This window comes from Brienomyrus brachyistius, chromosome 8, assembly GCF_023856365.1.
Source record: "Brienomyrus brachyistius isolate T26 chromosome 8, BBRACH_0.4, whole genome shotgun sequence".
NCBI classification, from domain to species: Eukaryota; Metazoa; Chordata; class Actinopteri; order Osteoglossiformes; family Mormyridae; genus Brienomyrus; species Brienomyrus brachyistius.
Window position 1 is genome coordinate 22,371,312 of NC_064540.1, and position 15,818 is coordinate 22,387,129.

The 15,818-nt window shown below is 45.4% G+C and overlaps 2 protein-coding genes across 3 annotated transcripts in view; one reads left to right on the forward strand and one right to left on the reverse strand.

The window, feature by feature from the left end:
• Window positions 1–260: 260 nt before the first annotated feature.
• akr7a3 (aldo-keto reductase family 7, member A3 (aflatoxin aldehyde reductase)) lies at window positions 261–3,274 on the reverse strand. Its single transcript, XM_049023973.1, has 7 exons — window positions 2,935–3,274; window positions 2,475–2,662; window positions 1,667–1,771; window positions 1,208–1,304; window positions 949–1,048; window positions 625–754; window positions 261–516 (listed from the first exon to the last, which is right to left on the reverse strand). Exons 1-7 carry the CDS (start codon window positions 3,212–3,214, stop codon window positions 355–357), a joined length of 1,062 nt encoding a protein of 353 aa, XP_048879930.1. The 5' UTR covers window positions 3,215–3,274; the 3' UTR covers window positions 261–354.
• Window positions 3,275–6,321: 3,047 nt separating this feature from the next.
• The window catches only part of megf6b (multiple EGF-like-domains 6b), a 58,445-nt gene continuing 48,948 nt past the window's right edge, over window positions 6,322–15,818 (forward strand). For both annotated transcript variants that reach the window (XM_049023960.1, XM_049023962.1), the window contains exons 1-3: window positions 6,322–7,151; window positions 9,483–9,617; window positions 10,349–10,458. In XM_049023960.1, coding sequence (XP_048879917.1) covers window positions 7,063–7,151; window positions 9,483–9,617; window positions 10,349–10,458 — 334 coding nt within the window. In that variant the 5' untranslated portion in view covers window positions 6,322–7,062. The remainder of the gene's footprint in view (window positions 7,152–9,482; window positions 9,618–10,348; window positions 10,459–15,818) is intronic.

The window sequence follows — 15,818 nt, forward strand, 5'->3', positions numbered from 1 at the left end:
CCAAAATCAGGGATGTTCACCTATCATACAATTGTTAAATATTAAATATTATCAAAAACACTGTTTGGGCTAAATAGATAATTTAAAACTTTGTTTGGACACTGCATTAAGGCAATTATGTTAAACATTTAACAATTAGTCAGCTACAGTCATAACGCGTCTCCCTGTCCAGTGATAATACTTTACATTGCTATAATCTGACCAACTTTGACGATGTTTATGATTCATGTTATGAGAAATGTCATTGATAAGAAGACAAATGAACAAAAGAGTTTCAAATTTTACTTTCTCAGAAACTTTGTTTGGTGTAGTTAAGGCCGAAGAGTGCGGTCAGGGCTTAGCGGGATTGGGGCTCTAGCGGAAGTAGTTGGGACAGTCATGAGCAACCAAGTGCCAAGCCTGTTGGAAGGCCTCCACCACCCCTGGTTCCAGGGGACCTTCATCTGCAGCGGACAGGTTCTCCTGCAGCTGCTCCATGCTGGACATGCCGATGATGACGCCATCACCAGCCTCCCCCTGAAATACAGTCACGGGTTTAAAGATACGGAAGGGTTGAAGCAACCACCCAGGCAAAACAATCAATATTATCATAGTGATGCATCGTTTTCTGCAAATTGGTGATACCTGAAGCTTGGAATGATGATACATCCACCTCATGGCAGCCGATGTCATGGTGGGCTTCTCAGACCCATACACGTCCTGCAGGGCCTTCTGGACAATTCCTATGGCTTGGAAGTGACTCTCCTTCCAGTACCTGGAGACGTGAGCCAGGTGAAGGCAGTACTACCGTGTCCAACAGTCACATTCCTTGCATGTTTAATTATCTTCCTGACAAATAATTAGCTGACTATGCCTCTGATGTTCAGAAAACCAGTCCACCTGGTTTTTTTTGTGAGTACGGTATGTCCTCCTTGCAACCAGGTGCTAGTGCCACCTCAGCTTGCTCACCTGTCCCTGTAAGCTTTCGCCCAGCTGTTCCCAAAGAAGCGGCCTTCAGGCTGAACCTCATCCTTGTCCTGGTGATTGTACTTCCCTGTCAGGAGTCCCCCTATGGCAGGGGAGAGCCAAGGTCACCTAAAGGCGGATGAGGTGACCTTACATGAACTGCTACCAGTCCATCTCCCTCCTCAAAGCTATACAACATCCCTGTGGACCAAAATATGACTTCAGCAGAGAGGGTGAGTCAGAGCTGGAAAGTCATGAGTACCTGCAAGGGGGTTGTAGGCATAGAAACGAATTCCATAATGTCTCAGGCAGGGAAAGAGTTCAGTCTCTACTTGACGAGTAGTGCCGTTGTACATGCCCTGGCAGGGTTGGAGAAATGACAGATGCACAAACACGTCTCGGATGTGTTTCTCCGTTAATTAGCAAGGTATTCTTTAGATAAGACTCCAGGCTGATGTAGAGCAAGCACACAAACCCACAAAAAGACACTAATGGTGCTTTCAGTCATTCTTGTGGCTGTCGGAGGGAGACGGCGCTGGAACACCAAGAGGAAACCCATAAAAACATCACGACAGCATCCAAACAGATGCAGAAGGATCTAAGGCCTAATTGCAATAGCGCTACTGTTTTGGCCCCAGAAAATGCAGCGTTAAACCTGTAATCCCTGCAGTCATGCAGATTACAAAAGGGCTTATTCATGATATTCAGCACAAGGCCTCACCTGATACACCGTAGGAAGGACCCAGCTGTTGTTTTGGCAGATGCAGCAGATTTCGGCCACCTCCCACGATGCGTAGTTAGAAAGGCCGAGCTCCTTGTACTTGCCCTGAAAGGTGGAGAGCGTGACTCAGAGACCTGAAGTACAATCCGAAAGGTATAAACCCATGGGCTGTATCCAAAATCTATCACTCTTTTGTTATTCCCTATATAGGGAATCCTACATAGTTCACAATATCAGGAATAAAGTGGATAAAGACACTCGATTCAGACACTACATGCTAAGATGCTCTATGCTGGAATCCTATTAACCTTTGACAGCTGACATTCAAATTCAGGAAAGTGACTATGGATGTGTAAGCCTGTAATTTATTTAATATAAGTTTTTTTTTAATCAAATTATTAAAACTGAAATTTCCATTGCACTCATATTAGTAATCTCTGCATACTAAGTTTTTAAAATGATAAACATGCTGTGCACTATATTTTATATAGTGGGTCAGATCTGCTGAAAACCACAGCAAAATGGCAGAATATAGTAATGGGGGCTTCATCGCAGCTTTCAATTAAAGCAGTTCAAAGCAGATAAAGTTCAAGGCAGAGCCTTCCTGGTCGAAAGCTTAAATCATAGCAGATACCGCTGTCATAATATGATGAACTGCTCAATAAATACTACATACACAGAACAATACACTCTAACAATGCTGCATAAAGTACAGAGAATTTTGATGATGGTCATCATTAACACCACGACGGTGACCGAAGTCTTAATGTTATGTGATGTGGGATAGAGGCTCAATCTGGGGCGGGACCTCCTGGTGCAGCTGGTTGCAAGCGCGCAGCGTGTCCTCCACTGGGTTCTCGTGGTCGGGGGCGTGCAGGTAGAAGACATCCACGCACTGGGTGCGCAGCCTCTGCAGGGAGGTGTCCAACTGGGAGCGCACGCTCTCCGCTTTCAGGGTTTTCCCCTCCCACGGGTTGGCTTTGGTGGCGATTCTCACTGGAATAGTACAGCATAGTGCTAAAGAACACACTTCCGGTGAGCGGTCACATGACAATCCACCAGCCTTGGCCGGCACTTGCAGACTATGGCGCACAGCGGGGGACTTGACTCTTTTTTTTTTTATAGGAGGATAGTTGGCGTTGGGGTTAAATCCACGAGTTATCGGACTTAACGACGCCGAGGAACCACAGAAGTGATTGAACTGCATACACCAAACATGCACGCTTTTAATATAAATGTCCAATATGCGCTTTGCCGGCGTAATTTACCTGTTTTGGGGAGTCCCATTTCCCCGATAATAGCCTCTGACTTCCCACCTGTATACATTAAAGCCGTGTCCAAATCTGCGTGACCGCGCTCCAGGTACGCTCGCACCATTTTAGCGCTCGTGTCCGCATCAGCCCGCCCGCCGAACGCCATCGTTCCCAGTAAAGTCACCGGCCGCCCGGTGTGTGTGGACTGGGAGGAAGACATGTTGCGTCGCAGTACACTTATAAAACTAGAATTAACTTCAATGAAGCCTCTCCGGGCTGTGCGCAACATAATCATAAAAAATAGTAACAACGGGGCAAAGAACACGTGTTATGCGGTAAGGGACGGTGTCAAAATTGCTTGTTTAAAAGTTAACGCGAAAGCAATATGGCATTGGTCAAAATTTAGCAGAGGGCGTTATTAGTTAGTGCAAAGTCCCTTTCTGCTTGCGCAATACTTAATCTGTGACCCAATCGGTAGCTTTGACTTTACAAGAGCTGTCTATTAGGAGAGCACAACTTTCACATCTGTCTTTGAAAGCAATTACTGATAGGCACGTCTCCAGGGAGTATATAATGTGTAATATGTTTTTCTCACGTACTATTTATATTCAGGCCATGGTGTCGCTTCAGGGTTGTGAGATACTGCCCTGCTTATGTGCTGCTCGCAGGTCTATGAGTCCATACTTCCACAGTTAAGCTCCGGATCACTGGAAGAACAACTATTACCGTAAACAAAGAGTTGTACACAACACAAAATGACACTTAAAAACTTAAACTAATTATTTAAATTTTAATCGTGCATTTTAAACTGTACACCAGAACTTTGCGATATATCCCTATTTTATATAATATGCATTTCGCACAACCAGCACACGATGGCAGTGGAACACAATATATTGACATTTATACCATCTGCTTTTTTCTGTCTGGAGTGAGCGCGGCTTTTTATGTATCATATCTCATTCGAACGTCTTTATGTGTCTTTAGCAGACTATATATTTATTGCGTAGCTTCACTGACAAACAATAAAATGAAAATCGCGTTTTTAGTCTGCAACAAACTAGGTGTTATTAAAAATCTCAAATATTGGGAAATTACTGTGTACAGCAAACTGGAAACTTCATTAATGTCTCGTGTTGCTCGTCTGCACGATGTTACACTGCAGTTTTTTAAGCAGTCTTGGTGATACCAGAATTGGCAACAATTTCTGGTCTGTCACATTTGCACGTCTTTTCCTGTAGGATACAGAGGATTGTATGTCATTCTGATCGCTTATAAACACTTAAAAACCTCCACTCCCATTTAATAATGGTCCTCTTGTTTTGTCCAAGCTCTGGTATCTGCATTTAACAGGTGTCATCCAGCCATGTTTTTTTGCTGCATTTGCCTGTTTCTGTCTTGTTCCTAAACAGATACTGTCAGCTATGAATCTCCTGCCTATATTTTGGGAATAAAATACAGTGTTTAACAGTCTTTGTAAGCCAGTTTGTCAGTTTGATGACAGTGCTGTTGGCTCTCGCCTTTGGTACCAGACCTCACGAAATCAGGTCTATAGCCAATAGGTGGCCGTACTGGCGGTGCACCATCCAATACGAAACCATGTTGATGGTGCGCCAGCCAATAGGAAACTGTGCTGATGGTGTGCTAGCCAATTGGTGGTCATGCTAATGGATTGTTGACCCAGGTGCTTATTGTGTATGCTGGGCAGCCTTTTTAAACTGGGACAATCTGGTTCTCAGGTCACTGGGCAATAGACCAGGACACACCATCAGGAGGGAAACCAGCATCGGCAAGGCTGCATGCGAAGCAAGGATTCCACAAACCCAGTGGGTCCATCTCCTACTGAACCTAAGCTGTCCCCTAGTCCCATGTTTTACTTCCCCAGTTTTCAGTGTATTTATCATGCATACCTTTAGTTGGTATTTTCATCCAAAACAACTTTAATTTTATCTGTTTAAACAGCTGCATATTTTCATTAAAGCATTAAAGTGAAGTATTTATGAAATAGGTATACACTAGAAGGGATTCTCCTGAGATTATGGCTGGCCATATTGTGGTCACACAGCTATTTAACTTTAATCATCTCACTGCAGAACCTCTTTCCAACCAGGGATGCATGTAATACTGTAGCGGTTCTCCTCTCTCCACTGAGTAAATCATTTTTACACTCTGTCATCTCTCCGGGAGAAAGGCCCGTATTTCAGACGCCGTCCACGGTGCGTAGCGTGTGAATGAGCGCCCTGTTAGCATTAGCTAACAAACCCCAGCTGCCTCCAGCCACTGAGTGAAGCCAGGAAGCTCTTATTTAACCCCCCCAAAAAAAAATACATGAGGGGACGACCGGTATCAAGACATATCCTGGCCGGACCTGGGGATGCTGTCGCCCCCGGGCTGGGCGGAAGGTTTTCAGCAACTCCTAAATCACACCCCTGCCTTAAGAAAACTCCTTTTACTGCTCTGCCTTCTCCTTCCAGAGCCTCGTTTAATCTTTTATGGGGGTCGACGGGAGCGATTGACACCACAGGCGTCAGGATTGAGAGGCTGTCTGGAGAACACTGCATTAACAATGAATGTCAGCCTGGGCTGTAAAGAGACACTGGATAGCACATGCATTCACATCCTCGGAACCCAGAGAGACGTGTACACACATCACCTTTGTCTGCTCTCCTATTTAAACTAAACAAAGTGCTTTGGGGATTGATAGTTTAAAGTCAGGTTTTTAAAGCGTTTCACACTCTCGTTAAGAATCACTCGGTAGGTGATTCGTTCTGAAGGTGAATTTTGCCTTATAAATGACTTTAGTGGACCAAGATACATATGAAACACTTTCATTTTAAGGTGTTTAGGGGGTTGTACTGTACTGATTCACCTGGAGCATATTTAAATTGTTAATTGACTGAGATATTTCAGAAGATGAATTCTGACACTTGTTTTTGAACCTCGCCTATGTTTATTTAGTTCACGCTTTATCCAAAGTTACTTATAATTTTACAGGAATGTGAGGAGATTTTTTTTCCATGGTAATTTATATTTTGCTTTTTGCTAAATGGAGCTGAGTACCTTCGTCATTGACGTTAAACAAGAGTCTTCAGGGTATCACTCTCTGCGACTACCACACTACCAGATTCTCCTAAAACTAATATCTTAATACCAGAAAAAAACCTCCCGCGCTGCCGGAAAAAAAGGGCACAGTCCCGGTACAGTTTTGTTCCCCCAAGGTGCAAACAACATTAATGTACAGGTTAACGTGGTTAATACCTTTGACCCTAATGTTTCAGTAGGCCTACTTGTCCGGAGATGACAGTGTTTCGGTGGTGGTATTTAGTAAACATCTTACACCCGGGGGGGGAGGGGGGGTCCTGAATCCGACCCTAGTCTCCAAGTGTGATGTTTTCCTCATGTTCTTGCAAGTAGCTTGTTAGCTAAGATTCTTATCTGGACGACTCTATGTCTGCTGTTCGGTAAACTTCAGAGAGTATTTTAAATGAGCAAACTTTCGGTCGAATTGATGCTACAAATGAAAAGAAGTTAAACTGTAAGAATTTTTGCAGATCTAAGGCATCGTCATTTCCACCGTCACCCTGCGCTACTATAAACGCGCTTTCCCACGGATTAATAACCTTCATCATTTAAACTATATTTCTTTAGCGGTTGATTTTGTCCGAAGATTTAAATTTTCACGAGTTATTTTTTTAGTCTTGATTTCTTTTCACTTCGAGGGATGAGACCACGCTGCTACGGTATCTTAGGCGAGTGGGAGGAGACGTAAAATCCCTCTTTGTGAAATTATACTTTAGACCTGACATGGGTGTGACCAACCTGATCCACTCCTTCGTCCCATCCACGTCTCATGATGGAACTGGTGCAGGATTTGTGGCGCTCGCTCAAATAGGTCCTCTACGGTTAATTATGTTTCTTAGGGCGATCAAGAGGAATCACCAGTAGGGAAACTTGTAGATTTACTGTGATAGATGCGGTTTTTCGGCAGAAGATGAAAGTTTGTTCAGATGTGACTGTAAAAAAAATGAAGCGCTAAATTTAGTTATAAAAACTAAATATTTTCGGGGTATTTTACCTTTAAATTATTGGTCTCGGTGTTGGCAAGTAAGTCTTGAATATCTCTAAACTCAACTACTTCAGGAAATGCTTATTGAACTAGCTGCTGTGTTTATCTTGGTAATACGTGGGATCCGTGCATCCGTCCTCACTGGAAGTGATCTGCAGCCCTACATGTAAGTAATCATTTTTCAGCTAAATCGTTAGAAGACTATTTAAAGTGCTTTAACTCAAAGTACTAATAATCGGTATGTTTTACGCCTCTGGCGTATCAGCTTTGACAGGTGCTGTATACATGCCATATTTACATGTCATCGAGTCCATAGACCCCTGACTGATTAAAATGAATGAATCCTAATTAATGTAATCGTCTAATGATTAGATTAATTATATTTATATTTCGCGATTAAAATGATGTTTTCCGTGCATCCCATCTTAGAAAACAGACAAAACTGGATTTCTGGTGAAAACTTTATTAATGTAAATGTACGACTCTTTTGATTAAATGCATCTCGTACAGAGTAATATGCCTGTCAGCCTAAGTGGGCGCTGTATAATACGGGAGATTTTATTAAGTTTGAAATCCCTATATACTCCGCAAAAACCACGTGTTTGCGCGCGGAAAATAACTCAATATAGAGTGCACAGAATATGATTTTAGAGACATTTAAAACTTATACCTCCACATATTAAACATGCATTCGGTTATTAGGTTATTATTATAGGCTTATAAATTACTGTAGGCCTAATTATTCCTAACAGCCACGTCCTACACCAGGTTTTGAATAAGCACGAGCATTAAATATGTCTGACTGAGTGCATTGTCGAGCAGCAATAACGTATTCCGTGCTTAATTTTTTGTAGACCTTATATGCATCGGCGTAAACTATGGGGCGATACAACCCCTTGGACCCCTTAAATGGGTGGAGACCTCAGCCTCCCAATGCTCAGCCCAATTATGCCCTTGCTTATATGTAAACGTTTTTGTTTAATCTGTCTTGAAATGCTGTTGAAGATTTGCTTTAGTAATCTGCAGTAGATATAACAACTGCACTAAACAGCTGTAAAAGTACCGCATTGGATGTTTCACATGAGTACTATACCAATCTGATACTGACAGATTAAAAAGCACCCAAGAGAAATGTGACATTCATATGTTGTTTTCTCATGGATAATTTATAGTAATCAAGGGCATAGGTTTGGGCATGGACAGAAGGGACGTGTCCCTATCAATAATAATGGAGTACTGTATTTAAAGAGCGGGGATTTTCAGGGCTGATTTGGTCCCTACCAATATTGAAGCCAAACTTACACCTTAGTAGTAAGAAACCAAACCTACACCTTGGTAGTAACACACCAAACCTACACATTGGTAGTAAGAAATCAAACCTACACCTTGGTAGTAACACACCAAACCTACACCTTGGTAGTAAGAAACCAAACCTACACCTTGGTAGTAACACACCAAACCTACACCTTGGTAGTAAGAAATCAAACCTACACCTTGGTAGTAACACACCAAACCTACACCTTGGTAGTAAGAAATCAAACCTACACCTTGGTAGTAACACATCAAACCTACACTTTGGTATTAAGAAACCAAACCTACACCTTGGTAGTAACACACCAAACCTACACCTTGGTAGTAAAAAACCAAACCTACACCTTGGTAGTAACAAACCAAACCTACACCTTGGTAGTAAGAAATCAAAACTACACTTTCATAGTAAGAAACCAAACCTACACCTTGGTAGTAACACATCAAACCTACACCTTGGTAGTAACACACCAAACCTACACCTTGGTAGTAAGAAACCAAACCTACACCTTGGTAGTAACACACCAAACCTACACCTTGGCAGTAAGAAATCAAACCTACACCTTGGTAGTAACACACCAAACCTACACCTTGGTAGTAAGAAATCAAACCTACACCTTGGTAGTAACACATCAAACCTACACCTTGGTAGTAACACACCAAACCTACACCTTGGTAGTAAGAAACCAAACCTACACCTTGGTAGTAAGAAACCAAACCTACACCTTGGTAGTAAGAAACCAAACCTACACTTTGGTAGTAACACATCAAACCCACACCTTGGTAGTAACACATCAAACCTGCACCTTGGTAGTTACACGTCAGACCTACCCCTTGGTAGTAGCACATCAAACCCGCACCTTGGTAATTACACGTCAGACCTACCCCTTGGTAGTAACACACCAAACCTACACCTTGGTAGTAACAAACCAATTACTGAATAAACTTTATTTATGAATAAAGTGAGATGTCTTCATTTTTGACGTGCACCTTCCCAAATGAAAACTTTGTGGAATAAAATAAAGCATTCACTGCCACTGCAGTTTGCAGGTGCCAGCACATTGTTAAAACCTTGGACTGGAGCTGGGTTCAGCCCTAGGAAGACATTTGATCACCAGGGTTGGACTCCGTTAGTGGAGCTGAATTTAATCTTTTTCAGTGATTGTTTTCTCCATTCTGCCCCCTGCAGGCCCAATGTGTGCCCAATGCGTGAAGCGGCGCTGGTAGCACGGAATCAGCCATGTGTCCAGGCCTTCACGCGTGTTGTAAAAGTGTGGAAGCAGAACTGCCCAGGCCAAACGTGGTGCATGGGTTACGACCGACGGTGAGATCTGTCATCTGTCCCCTCAGTCACTTGCTAACCTTCTAATGAGCTTAATCTATCATACATTTACCCACTCTTACCTCCTCTACCTTCTAATTCATTCACCTGCTTCCGGTGCTGGGTCAGTCGAGCATAGCTAGTCACAGTCACAGAGTTTTCACCTGGTTGGTTGAAACAAAATCTTGGTCTGGATTTGTAGTTTCTGCACCTGAATTCCCAACACTGCCTGCTTCATCATTTGTTCACTTTTTCCATAATTATGAAATATAATTTTAATCCAAGGGTAGAATGGACAAATGATGAACAATTGTTAGATCAGTATTTAACTTGTGTTATTCATGACTAGTGTGTCTGGTGACTCAATTGACAGAGAGTTGCGTTAATGGACACACATGAAGACTCCTGTCCACATTTGATCCTCTCTCACCGACTAACTAGCTATCTTATTAATTATCTCCCTAAATACTCTCCCTCGTACTTGACCCATCTAACTCATTCACCAAATGAACACCTCCCAAAGTAGGACCAGTGGATCAGCTGTTGACAGTCTGCGTGATCGTGGGATCACCTGGCCTCGGCAAGCTCTCGGATAACAGCAGTGCAGGAGAGAGGGTGTGATTAACCTGGAGTCAAGGGTGGGGATTAGGGATCAGCAGGCATCAACCTACAGGTCATGGGGCCAGGCAATGGGCTCTGCACCCGTATAGATAACGCACCTCGTCCTGTTGCAGGACGGCCTACTACACAGCTTACCGGCAGGTGTACCAGCAGGAGTACCGAACCGTCTACAAGTGCTGCCCCGGCTGGTCCCAGCTCAACGGAGAAGCAGGCTGCCTCTACCGTAAGTCCACTATGCTCTTACTCCTCGCCAATCCCAAGTTCTCAGGATGTCTCCCTTCTGGTGTTCTCCAAGACACCCTCATCGTATTAAGGTAGTGCACCGATCAGGGGTGACATTATATATTAGGCAAGTGAACAGTCAGTTCATGAAGTTGATGTGGTGGAAGCTGGAACAATGGACCTCAGCGACTTTGACAAGGACCAAATTGTGATGGCTAGACCACTGGGTCAGAGCATCTCCAAAACATACGGTCTTCCGGGGTGTTCCTGGTATGTAGTGGTTAATTCCTACCAAACATGGTACAAGGAAGGGCAACTGGTGAACCGACAATGGTGTTAAGGACGCTCAAGGCTAATCGATGTGCGTGGGGAGCAAAGGCAAGCCTGTGTGGTTCGATCCCACAGGAGAGCAACTGTATCACAAATTGATTTAAAAGGTAATGCTGGCTATGATAGAAAGGTGTCAGAACACAGCCTGCTGGATTATGGGGCTGCATAGCCACAGATTCATCAGAGTGCCCATGCTGACCACCGACCGCAACCAAAGGTGCCTACAATGGGCACATGAGCATCAGGATTGGACCTTGGAGCAATGGTCGAAAGCGTCCTGGTCTAATGAGTCATATTTTCTGTTACGTCATGTAGATGACTGGGTGTTTGTGCTTCATTCACCTGGGGACGAGTTTCATTCAGGATGCCCCATGAGAAGAAGGCGGTTGGCAGAGGCAGTATAACGTTCTGGACAATGTTCTTCTGAGAAACTTTTCTTCTGGGCATTCATGTGGATGTCGCTTTGACACACACCACCTAAATAAACATTGTTGCAGACCAAGTACTACCCTTCACGGTATTTGCTGATGTTAATAGCCTTTTTCAGCAGCATAATGAGCCCCGTCACACTCCAAATGTTCAGGCATGGTTTGAGGAACATGATCAAGGGGTTGACTTGGCATCCAAATTCCCCAGATTTCAATCCGACTGAGCATTTGTGGGACGTGCTGGGCAAACAAGTCTGATCCATGGAGGTCCCACCTCACAACTTAAAGGACTTAAAGGATCTGCTAATGTCTTGGTGCCAGATACCACAGGACACGTTCAGAGGTCTTGTGGAGTCCATGCCTCAGTGGGTCAGAGCTATTTTGGCAGTGGGGGGGGGGACTACACAATATTAAGCAGGTGGTTTTAATGCTATGGCTGATCGGTGTGTATGATTCATAGTTTGTCTCATATATGGCCATGTGAAGGATTCTGCTCCGGGCCCCTGATGTGGGCGGCGGCAGCCCTTTCAGACTCAGACACATTCCGACAGTGAATGACTGCTCTAAGACTTTGGGCTTGATTTGATGGTGTGGTTATTTTATCAGGACAGGGGATTAGTCTGCAACTACTGCAAGGTGCTGGGCTTGATTATAGTGGTGTAGTTGTTCTATCAGCACAGGGGATTAGTGTGCAACTTTTGGGTGTTGGGCTTGATCTGACAGCGTGCATGCATTTTGAGAAAAAGTATGTATGTGAGGCTGCTGTGATTGGTTTGAGATGACAGTTTGGGTATTCAGCTACTGTGGGGTTTAGTGAGAGACCGCTGACAGTTCGATGTGACAGGGCATTTCCTAAATCACTGCAGTTGTGCTTAACGGCTTGCACAGGATTTGTAAAGGCATTTGATAGAGTTTTAAAAAAAGCCCGTCTGGCAAGCTTTAGCTGCCCCCCCCCCCCATTCCTGCTAGTGAGCGGTTCCCTGAGGTAGGGGCACTGTCGACTGACCCCGGGCCCTTCGAGGGAGCCCCAGTGCCTTGATGGGATTTCACGGCGTCCAGTCGCATAACATAGCACACACATACCTCCACTGCATCGCCCCCCCCTCCCCATATCCCCAAGCCCACAGAAGGATGGAGAAATGTAGCATTATGAGGGGGGGGGGTGGGGAGTCTACTTCCCCCTGCCTCTCTCAGTAGTGGGACTTTAGCAGGGGAAGAGGCTGGCACCAGGTCAGGCTGCGCCCTCCCCCTACAAAATCCACTTTTCAACAAGCTCTCATTACCACCACTGGAGCTGTTCTCAATGCTCTCATTGTCTTAGCAACAGAGGTTACCACCTTCAGTTGTGTGTGTGATGGTGATGGTGGTGATGGTGGGGGGTAGATTATACTGTCTGCCCAACCAAAAAGCAATTAGGTTTCCCTGAAAGAGATTCCCACTTATCCTCAGTGTCCCTATGACTGTAAATTCTCTCGTTTTGGTCCGTCCTTGACATCTGTTACCCTCGCTGCATGTGCCTGGGAAAACCGCTGAATTTATCTCTATAACTTAAAACTTGGTGGCAGGGACGGATTACGGACCGGGCCAGCGGGGCCGCTGCCCAGGGGCCCTTGGGGTGCAGGGGGCCCGTGGGGCCCCTAGCCCAAAACAATTTGCAACGCTTATCAACAATGTATTTTCGTTTGTCTATTTTAGAGGGCCTACATTCTTTGATCCTCTGGTGGTGGTGGTGGTGGTGCTGGTGGTGGTGGTGGGGGGGGGGGGGGGGCCCTCACGAACGTTTTGCCCAGGGGCCCACACAACCCATAATCCGTCCCTGCTTGGTGGCAATTCAGAAAAAAACATTCTATAATATTCTATAACATTATATAAAGCTATTCGCTCGACACCGTTCAATTCTAAATTAAAATGTATCTGTTTTATGAAGTGTTTAAAATTCCGGAATGATGCCAATAAGACAGGGGTTATAATGGACCCGGAACACTCTGAGCAGCCCGTTGAAAAGTGGAGTCCCTGTGCTCATCGGAACAGGTACTGTCCCAGGATTTCCGTCAAGCTTCCGCTAGTCTTAGCCGACTGCTTAGGGTGCGACGTTCTTCCTTGGCGAATGAGTGCTTGATTGAATCAAACGGCATCTTGCAGAAGAGAGGAGACCTGATGGGAAGCAGGACTGGCGTGAGGGTCTCAGCATCTCCAATTGGCTCCAATCTGTTGCCATCAGGCTTTGGACCCAGGATCTCCTGAGTGGGTTTTGGGGTGGGGGGGGTAGCAGCAGGTAAAGGTATATTTCTCATGTTGATTGGAAAACCAGGGTAGGGGCAGAGCTGCCAAAACGGCTAGCATCCCCTGGTACCTTGCACCAGTATCAAACAGAACTGAAATGTAAGCTGATTAAGCTCCTGAACCGGACTCGACGGGGGTTAGTGGACAGCTAGACCCTGCTGATGGGAAACCTGACCTCCATCCTGCTCCTTCGCCAAGGTGATTTGGCCCCCCACCCCCTATTGAGACACAGCTGTTTATTTCCCTACAGGTATCATCCACCCTCTAGTTCCTTTCAATAAACACCCCCCCCCCCACCAACATACCCTAGCAAACCGTTAATGCCATTTCACAAACACGAGATCCAGCAGCTATAAATCTCTGGTGGTTATTATCACACACATGATCAAAGACTCGGACGACATCTCGAAGAAGTTCGCAGTCTGGAAAATACGCCACCTCACCAAGTTCTGCCTCCTCTGTGATTAAGGCACCAACGTACTTACTGGGTGCACCAGCAATAGCAGCCATTTGCTTCCACCACCGACAAATATGAGCTTAAGATCTATAAAATGATTATTTTAGCAAACTCTGACGTAGCACATTTTTTTATGGGAAGTTTGACCACGGGTCTTTGGCACCATGACGAGACTCACAAAAATTTGGAATCAGGCTTGAAATCATGAAACACTCTGTGAGTGAGGGACTTCAGAGACATTCCTCACCTTTGTAACATACAAAGTGCTTTTAAATGCTACAGTATTAGAATGTTATCAGTGGCAGTTACAGCACTCCTGGATGGATCTTATCCCTTGCAGACCAGTAGTCAAAGAATTCCTTGTCCCCCTAGAACCCCCTCCCGCCCCCCCACCTCCTCACTCCTTCTCAGAGCCCCCGTCTTCACTCCTTGGTCGCTGTGGACCGATACCAGCGGACCGGCCGAGACTCTGCTGCAGAAAGGGTCATGGTGGCCATGTGGTGCCCGTTGCCCTCATTGGGTGTTCAGTTGAGACCTCAGGCTGTGTTCCATGCCCCCCCCCCCCAAGCAAAGGGTGACCCAAGTTTGCCTGTGGGTGGTCCAGCCATCTGAAGTGCTCCTCATGTGTGTTTGCCGGGAGGGGGGGACAATGCTACAGAACGTGGTGAGGGTGAAGGTGAAAGCCCCACCAATTCATCCAGCACGGCCATTAATGTGGACAAATTTGTAATCCGCTTTGGACAAAAGTACCTCACAGTCCCACATTGATATAAACAGCGACCTAGTCCTGTTCCGCAAACCCATTTGCCTTCCGAGACCCTGTCATCTAGGGTTCATTAGTCATCCCTCTCCTTTCCGTTCCAGCTCACTTGTCCAGCGAGCGACCCGCTCCAGGAGTGCTGCGAATTTGTAATTATTTTGGGGAGGGGGGGGGGGCAGTAGATAGGGAACAGGCTGTTCGTAAGCTGCAGCTCTTCCTGAAAATGAGACGCTGGGTCAACAAGGCGAGAAAGGCGCCTAGCTGTGCATTTACAGCTGGAGTTTGTGTGCGTGTGTGAGTATTTGGCGTCTTTCTGCGATACGGTTTGCTGACGCCTTCGCTGTGCCTCCCGCTAGCCTCCTAACATCCTGTCACCCTTCAGGCCTCGGTGCCAGTTTCTCACCCTTCTCGTGCTCGTCAGCTACGCAAACATCACTGTGGTGTGGTGATGTCACCGTCCCCCCTACCCCCAATCCCCCTGTGTTCTCCCACTTGTTCCCAAGGGATCTTCCCAGTGAGGAGTGCATCTTCTGCACACTCAGAAGAGCATGTACACCTTCAGATCTTCTTCAAACGTGGTACACTGGCATTTCATCTTAAACTTTTGTTGTTAAGTAGAAGGCTGGCTTTGTACTGTAAGCTCTGATGTATAATTACGGGCACTTGTGTAAGAAGTAGCCCTCAAATCACTTTGTCGTGACTCTTTAGAAAAACATCAGACTTCGCTTCCCGTGGTCCTTCCTGAGATTTCCTTGAACCCTTTGATTTTGTGCGTTCTTCGGCATGGCCGAAAAACACGCGGCTCGGCATTCCCAAATGCCACAGCCTAAAGTACTAATTACACTGACGGCACTAAGCGGAGTTAAAGACTGGGTTTGGGGGGGGGGGGGGGCTCACTCTCTGCCTGCCTGTCATCTGACATCAAACAGACGTGTTCGCCAATAAAGACAGTTACTGTAGAGTAAATGGGCCCTTAATCCACTGTAAGATGGCCCATTTGTGTCAAAGTGAAAGAGTGACAGGTCTCTCTGTTTGCTATGGACTCTCCTTCCTTTACTGGGTTTTGAGGGGAGGGGATCAGGTATGTGAAAACAAATATGTAA